This window comes from Quercus lobata, chromosome 5, assembly GCF_001633185.2.
Source record: "Quercus lobata isolate SW786 chromosome 5, ValleyOak3.0 Primary Assembly, whole genome shotgun sequence".
Taxonomy (NCBI): Eukaryota; Viridiplantae; Streptophyta; class Magnoliopsida; order Fagales; family Fagaceae; genus Quercus; species Quercus lobata.
The window spans coordinates 57669263-57677708 of record NC_044908.1 but is presented as its reverse complement, the minus strand read 5'-3'; the positions used below and the strand labels follow the sequence as shown (position 1 = coordinate 57677708).

Genomic DNA, 8446 nt, shown 5'->3' with positions numbered 1-8446 from the left:
CACTCCCACATCTTTACATTTATATTATAACATTTACTCATTTTAATTATTTAATATTAAAATGCTCCAACAATCCCCCACTCATTTTAATATTAAATTTTAGTTAAAGAGAGATTACCAGGCAAAGATGGGTCACTATGCATCATGAAGGTGTGCTCTGCATTAAACCTTCACTTAGTAAAACAGCGATCTCAACTCTAGAGTTGTAGTGGTCTCCGACTTGAACTAGGACTGCTTTAGAGAAATTAAGCGTCACTGCTTACACATAACAACCTAGATGTTGACATAAGCTTTTATAACTAGCACCTTACGGCCATATGCTGATCCCGGTTTCATGAGTATATTTGAGATTAAGTCCAAATCTCATAGGGAGTGGCCCCACCCCCACACTCACATAGGTGAAATTTTGTTAAGGGTGCTCCTGTAATTCTGACACCCCACTCATACGAGCTACAAATTTCATGAAGAGTTTTTTACTCAACCTCTTCACATTACAGGATAAATGCACTTACATTATAGGGATGAACAATTAAAAAATTATTTACAAAATAAATAATTAAAAAATAAATAGTGCATTTCTTATGACCATTATATGATTCGTTTTTCCCATTAAACCCAATTCTCAGGATCTCTGGTCCTTGAGTTGGGTATCCTCATACATGGCTCATGATTCTATGGATTTTAGTCCCATCTCCCTCGATGTATTCCAGACTCTATCTTTTGCCAAGGCCTTGGTAAATAGATCTGCAAGATTATCATTATATTTAATATAATCCACAGTTATGATGTCACTACTTAAATAAGATCACATGGTACTGTGCTTTCTTCTTATAGGTCTGGATTTACCATTGTAGTAACAGTTTTTAACTCTACCAATTGCGACAGTGTTATCACAATGAATTAATAAAGGTGGAATTGGCTTTTCCCAAAGTGGTATTTCATATAATAAATCTCTAAACCAATTTGCCTCTTCACTAGTTAAAGCTAATGCTATTAATTCAGCTTCCATTGTTGAATTACCAATTATCGTTTGCTTTTTAGATTTCCAACAAATAGCACTACTACCTAAAGTAAAAATATAACCAGTGGTAGAGAGAGAATCACCTGACAAAGTATTCCAATCGACATCACTAAAAGCTTCAATTACAGCAGGGTACTTTTTATAAAATAAGCCATAGTTTTTGATACCAATTAAATATCTCATAACTCGCTCAATAGCTAGCCAATGATCTTTACTAGGCTAGCTAGTAAATCTGCTAAGCACTCCTACTGCATATGCAATGTTAGGTCTAGTACAATCAGTAGCATAACGCAAACTACCAATGATACTAGCATAATCCTTTTGATTAAAAATCTCATCATCATTATTCACAGGAAATAAATGAACACTAGAATCAAAAGGAGTAGCTACACTTTTGTGATCATGAAAATTATATTTTCTCAATATTTTCTCAACATAATGTGATTGACCAAGATATATTCCATCACATGTTTTTGTAATTTTCATGCCCAAAATAAAATTAGCCTCACCAAGATATTTCATATCAAAATGGCTTTTAAGCATATTTTTTGTTTCATTTATAACATGCATATTTGAGCCAAAAATCAACATATCATCCACATAGAGACTAATAATAACATGTAAATTATTCCATGATTTAGAATAAATACATTTATCACATTCATTTGATTTATAACCATTCTCAATCATGCAGGAATCAAACTTTTCATGCCACTGCTTAGGTGCTTGTTTTAAGCCATATAGGGATTTAGTTAGCTTACATACCTTGCTTTCTTGTCCAAGCTCTACAAAGCCTTCAGGTTGGTCCATATAAATCTCTTCCTCTAGGTCCCCATTTAGAAAAGCAGTTTTTACATTCATTTGATGAATTTCAAATCAAAAATTGCAGCAATAGCAATTAACAATCTAATAGATGTAATTCTTGTTACCGGAGAAAATGTATCAAAGAAATCAAGATCAGCTTTTTGTTTAAAGCCTTTTGCAACAAGTCTAGCTTTAAACTTATCTATTGATCCATCTGGTTTCAACTTTTTTCTAAGGACCCATTTACAACCTATGGTCTTACAACCCGATGGAAGATCTACTAATTTCCAAGTTCTATTAGAAATTAGAGATTCTATCTCATCATTTACAACCTCTTTCCAAAATATAGCATCAGGTGATGTTAAAGCCTCTTTTAAATTTTGGGGATTTTTCTCAATGTTAAAAACATAATAATCAGGACCAAAATCCTTTTCAACTCTAGCTCTTTTACTCCTTCTAGGTTCCATTTCAAAATTTTCTTGATTTTGTGAACTAGGTTGTGACAAAATATTTTCTTCACCCCTACTATTTTTCAATTTAAAAGGAAATTTTTCTTCATGAAAAATTGCATCACCAGATTCAAAAATTATTTTGTTTTCAAGATCAAAAAATCTGTAGGCTGCACTATTAATCGCATAACCAAGAAAAGTATAGGTAGTAGCTCTTATACCTAATTTAGGCATTTTAGGGTCAGTAAGCCTTACATAAGCGAGACAACCCCACACTCTCAAATATCCCAAATTTGGCTTATGTCCTTTCCACATCTCAAAAGGTGTGGTGTGCGACTTTTTATGTGGCACCCTATTCAAAACATAACATGCAGTTAAAATAGCTTCACCCCAAAAATGTAAAGGTGCACCAGATTCAATTAACATGGCATTTGTTAACTCAATTAAAGTTCTATTTTTTCTTTCAGCCAAACCATTAGAAGCGGGTGAATATGGTGCAGTAGTTTCATGGATAATTCCCAAAGACTGAACAAATGAGTTGATGAATGCACTTGATTCATACTCACGGCCTCTATCACTTCTTATTCTTTTTATTTTTCTACCGAATTGATTTTCAACTTCTTTTAAAAAATCTTGAAATTTTTCAAAAGCATCACTTTTATTTTTCAACAAATAAATAGTTGTATATTTTGAGAAATCATTAATAAAAGTGATAATATATCTATTTCCTCCACGAGTTAAAATTCCCTCAAATTCACATAAATCAGAATGAATTAACTCAAGCAATTCGGTATTTCTTACAACATTTTTATGAGGCCTTTTTGTAATCTTAGCTTGACTACAAGTTTCACATTTTTCAAAATCTTTTGACAGTCTTGGAATTAATCCTAAACTACTCATGATTCCCACATATCTACTATTTATATGACACAAACGAGCATGCCAAAAATTAATAGAAGAAAGCATATAAACTGAACTGATAGATGCTTTATTATTCTCAATATTCAATTTAAACATTCCATCACAAGCATAACCCTTGCCCACAAATAATCCCTTTTTAGTGATTACATAATTATCAGATTCCATAGTTTGCTTGAAGCCAGCCTTGTTAAGCAAAAAACTTGATAACAAATTCTTCCTCATGGACGGAGTGTAAAGTACATCTTTCAGTGTTAGCACACGTCCAGAAGTGAATTTCAATTCAACCTCACCACTCCCAAGAACCTTGGTTTTGCTAGAGTCACCAAGCATAACAGTTTTTTCTTCTTCAAAAGGAGTGTACAATTTGAACCAATTCTTATCATAGCAGACGTGCCTATTAGCACCGGAATCTACCCACCACCCTTCAACATATTGCACCATATTGATGTCTGTAATCATAGCCACTAAAGGCTCTTTGGTTACGTTAGCCTACGAGACAGATTCACGTTTCTGAAATTTACAAAATCGAGCAATATGCCCACTCTTACCGCAGACAAAACAGGATCTATTAAATTGATCTTGTGAAGGGGGTCCTTGGTTCTTATTGTAATTTTTATTTGGGTTTCCCCTTCCTTAAGGTCTATTATTATTTTTAAAGGCTCTTTTTTTAGGCTTCAATTGAACATTTCTAGGAAAATGATTTTTGGGCATATTATTATTGGATGAAATAAGGTTTACCTTTGTGGTGGAATTACCATTGGTCTCTTGTGTCATGAGTGCATCTTGTCCTCAAGCCTTCTCCTCCACACGGATGCGTGTGATCAAAGTCTCCAAGGATGTCTCATTTTGTTTGTGTCGCAAAGTCTTTTGGAACTCCCTCCAAAATTGTGATAGTTTATCAATTATGCCAGCTACCACCAAATTGTCTATCGGTAGGAACTTTTGACGGATTCTTGTCATTTTTGATACCTCCACTCTTCACCTCCCCATTGCGCACGTATCTAGCCCAATATCTGAGACAATTCATGTTAGCCCATTAATCATCACAATTAAAAAGAATAAAATAGTCTCTCTCCTTTTCAATGTGGGATTAAACATTTTTACAACTCTTCATCTTCCATATTCACTCCCACATCTTTACATTTATGTTATAACATTTACTCATTTTAATTATTTAATATTAAAATGCTCCAACATATGAGCATTTGTACATGATCATCTAAAATAGCATTAAGCTCAAAATATAGCTACTAAAGCGCATAAATCATTCACATCAAATTATGAATCAGTTATACAAAATGGGATTTTGCTACAATGTTTGGGTAAATATACAAGTCACTATAGCTTGTGCAAAACAAATTATTATTATTTCTTTGTGTTTTCTTAGGTTGAAAAAAGAGAGTGAACGATGGTTCCTGTAAATAAAAAAAATAAAAATTGTTATCTTAATAAAAAAAACTTATAAAATAAATAACCAGATGTAAATGTTTTGAAAAATATTAACGAAAAAAAAAAAAGTATCTTTTATATATATATATATATATATATATATATATATAAGGAGAGTTGAGGTGCTTGTTTGACAAGATGACTTCTAAAACGTTAAAACGGCAAGAGATGTGTGCTATGTTTTGTTTTTATCATTTGTGAGGGTTTGTTTTGTCTTCGGCAGACAATAGACACAGATTCTTTGAAGCCCAGCAAAAAAAAGTTTAAAGCCCAGCATATTCTTTGAAACTCTAAAAACATCTACCAATTTTTTTCAATGACCTTGGGTTTGTGAAACTGTACAACATCCAATAAATTTTCTTTCCTACTTTCCTTGTTTTATCCGTCACCTAAACCATGGTAACTTATTAACCACCTGTCCAACCATGGCACCATGTGGTTAAAACTTTAAATAAAATTTGTGTGGGTTGCATATAAATAAAAATAAAAATAATAATTATGTGGGTTATCAAACCTAAAGAGGAAGGTAGCTTGGGCATACAAGCGGCAAGGGCAAAGAATATTGCCCTACTTGCTAAAGCTCAATTGGAGATTGTACTAGAAAAGAGAGTCGCTTTGGGCTAAAATTCTTCTTAGCGAATACTGCTCTCAACATCAAAGAAACTCCAAAGACCTTGATAAGCTTCTATGCTCCTACAATTGGGCTGCTGTCAAAGTGGGTTTTCTAGTCTTTGAAAAGGGCATTTATTGGAATGTGGGGAATTACTCAAATCTGAGTTTTGGGGGAGCAATTGGGTTAAGGGTAGCGCTGCTAGAGAGTTTATTGAAGGCCCACTTACCCAGCAAGAAAACAACCTGGCTATTGCAAAAAATTTTCAAAATGGAAAATGGGTTTGAGGGAAAATCTCCTTTGATCTTCCTAGGGTGGTCACTGACAAAATCCAAGCCATCCCCAGGCAACTTTTTGGTGAGAAGGAGCACTCACTGACGTGGAAATTTTCTCATGATGGGTCTTCACTCTTCAGCCTTGCCTCGGCCTACAACGGGTAGTTGGATATGGAAGTTTGACACCCTACCAAAAATTAGACACTTTATATGGCTCTGTTTCCACAATAGTGCTCTGATAAGGCAAGTCATCAATGCCAGAGTTATCAACTGCAACATGAGATGTGCCTTGTGTCAAGACTAGGAGGAATATATCATTCACCTTCTAAGAGATTTTCTTGTTGCAATTAATTTATGGAAAAAGATTGGAACCCCTCAATCCTTAGTCAATTTCATCCAATTGAGTCTCCTAGACTGGATAAAAGAAAATTGTCTATACAGCAATCAAATTCTGGCCAATGGTATCCCCTAGAAATCTCAATTCCCCTTCGCTATTTGGAGTTTGTGGAAACATAGGAATAGAGTTGTGTTCGAAAACACTTCGAGCAATCCGAATCTCCACCTATCGTGCATCTAGCTAGCTAGAGAATTCTATTACTGTGTATTAATGAGTGATAAGGATAAATTTACAATATTAGAATCACCAATGAAAAGGGATGAAGCGACAGTCTATTGACAAGTAACGACATGAGGGAGTCTACGGGTCCACCTCAAAGCTGACGGAAGCACCTTGAGCGTCGATGGAAAGCTGACAACTATAAGCTGAAGGGGGTATGCAAGACCCCGATGGTTTTGATGTGGGTTTACTTGAGCTCCACACATACGTGTATAATAAGATATCTTGTGATATAGACAAAAGCAGTGCTTAAGGCGTGAGCAGGCAAAACCGTCAGTTTCCATTGCAAGCTGACGGCAAGAAGAGACTTGAAAGGGGTAGTCAGCAGGCAGTACCAAATGGCTGATGGCATCAATAAGCTAACACCTGTAAAACTGAAGGGAGCGCGATAAGCTAACGGTCCTAAATAAGTTGACGGTCCTTATAGCGATTTGCTTGGTGCCCACGATTGCATATATAAGGAAAAGTCTTACCCTCCACATTTGGTGCTACTCAAAGGGATACCTATAAGAAAAGGATCCCACCAAATATGCTCAAAGAGACTCCTATAAGAAAAAGACTTCTACAGTAAGAAAAAGATGTCAACCATCTACTCCTATAAAAGCTCTAATACCCTAGCAAGCCAAGGTACACATAATTCACCCCTCTCTAGCACTCTAAAGTTGTAAGAAGTTCTAACTTGACCTTCGGATGGTACTTGGCCGGCACCACACCGATGTTCTTTGTAAGGTCTTCTCTTTTGTGTTGTGCAGGTGCTATTTCGAGTGTGCAAGTACCTGTGGCTTACTGGTGACTTTTTCAGCATCATCAGTGATCATAATGAGAAGTGCATCAAGGGCTATATGAGACACATTGGCATAGCAACTAGTATCATTGCAGAGTTTTGGACTCTAAGGGATGGATTGGTGCTAGCTTCCCAGCTTGGCATTACCCAACTTCTTGTGGAATTGGATGCAAAAGTTATTGTTGACCAGGCTCTCTCTAAGAAGCCTTCTAACAATTCATATTCATCATTGCTTAATGACTGCAGGTACCTCCTAGGACAGTTCCACCGAATCAAGATCAGCCACATGTTTCGGGAGGCGAATAGGTGTGTTGATTACCTTACTGAAGGAGACTACTCCCTTCCAAGGAACTTAGTTGTTTTAGATTCTCCTCCTACTAATGATTTATTTGTAATTTTGAATTCAAATGCTACTGGCATGTACTCCTTAAGGCCTTCAGCCACTACTTCGCCTTTTATGGTTAGTTAATTTCAAGTACTTATCACCCCTTTTAACCCATAATAATAATAATAATAATAATAATTATTATTATTATTATTATTATTATTATTATTTTGTGGGCCGGACATGGTTTTTAGGTTGGCCAATTGTTGTGTTCCTTTGGTCATCTACCCAACATAACCTTTGAACTTTTCTATGTATTGGATTGCTTGTATGATGTTTGGTTGATTCAATAATTAAAGTAGACTTATAATTGTTGTATTGTGAGAATTGATTTTGTAATACTGATTTCATCTAGTAAGAGAAGGGAAAAGGGGCGATACATAAATAGTACTAGTAAGTTACCCATGTGATGCACGAATAATATTGTAAAGTTTTATGTAAAACGATTTTGGAGAATGTTGTATATATATTATAGCATAATTGTTATAGAAATTTATTAGTAATAAGTTCACCATAAAAGGCAACAATTATAAATTTCACACATATATCCATTAGAATTATTCAAATGAAGTAATGAGAATTTTTTTTTTTTCCTTTTAAAAAAACAACTTTGAAGGAATATTACAGAATAAAAGTTGATATAGAATGTGTCTTTCTCTTTCTCCTTAATTCTAAAACAAAATACACATATCAAAACACACACAGTCAATTACATCATTTACAAAACCTACAAATCCACAACGTCCGACCTTAACATCAAAATTGTAATTGTCGTTGTCACTTAATATAAAATGCAAACCCCCCTTCTTTGGTTGTAGCCAATTTATACGGGATAGGATTAGATGAAACAACAATATTAGAGCTAGGTAGGTGTCCTCGAAAGATTGAAGGTAAATGACATCGTTTTTGGCTTGTGTGTATTTGACATGGAATGACATAAAGGGCTATGGGTAGGTATATATAAAGAGGTAAAAGTGCTAGAGGTGAAAATGGTGAATTAAAACGCAAAGAGTTTTGTGTGTATGTGTGAGGGATGAAAAATCTTGAAACATTAAATCAAAAGATACAAAGAATATTTATTTTTTTAATTAGAAAAGTCCTAAAACATTGAACCACATGAAATAAAAAATAA

At 34.6% G+C, this 8446-nt stretch overlaps 1 protein-coding gene across 1 annotated transcript; it reads left to right on the top strand.

Annotated features, from left to right (window-relative positions):
- Nucleotides 1-659: 659 nt before the first annotated feature.
- LOC115990772 lies at nucleotides 660-7398 on the top strand. Its single transcript, XM_031114563.1, has 2 exons — nucleotides 660-734; nucleotides 6898-7398. The coding sequence occupies exons 1-2, from the start codon at nucleotides 660-662 to the stop codon at nucleotides 7396-7398; spliced, it is 576 nt and encodes a 191-aa protein (XP_030970423.1).
- Nucleotides 7399-8446: the final 1048 nt, after the last annotated feature.

Bases quoted from the DNA above. Each gene is read 5' to 3' on its own strand.
- LOC115990772 (XM_031114563.1), top strand. From the start codon at position 660: ATGGCTCATGATTCTATGGATTTTAGTCCCATCTCCCTCGATGTATTC. The intron at 735-6,897 runs GTAAATAGATCT...TGTGTTGTGCAG, and splicing joins TATCTTTTGCCAAGGCCTTG to GTGCTATTTCGAGTGTGCAA.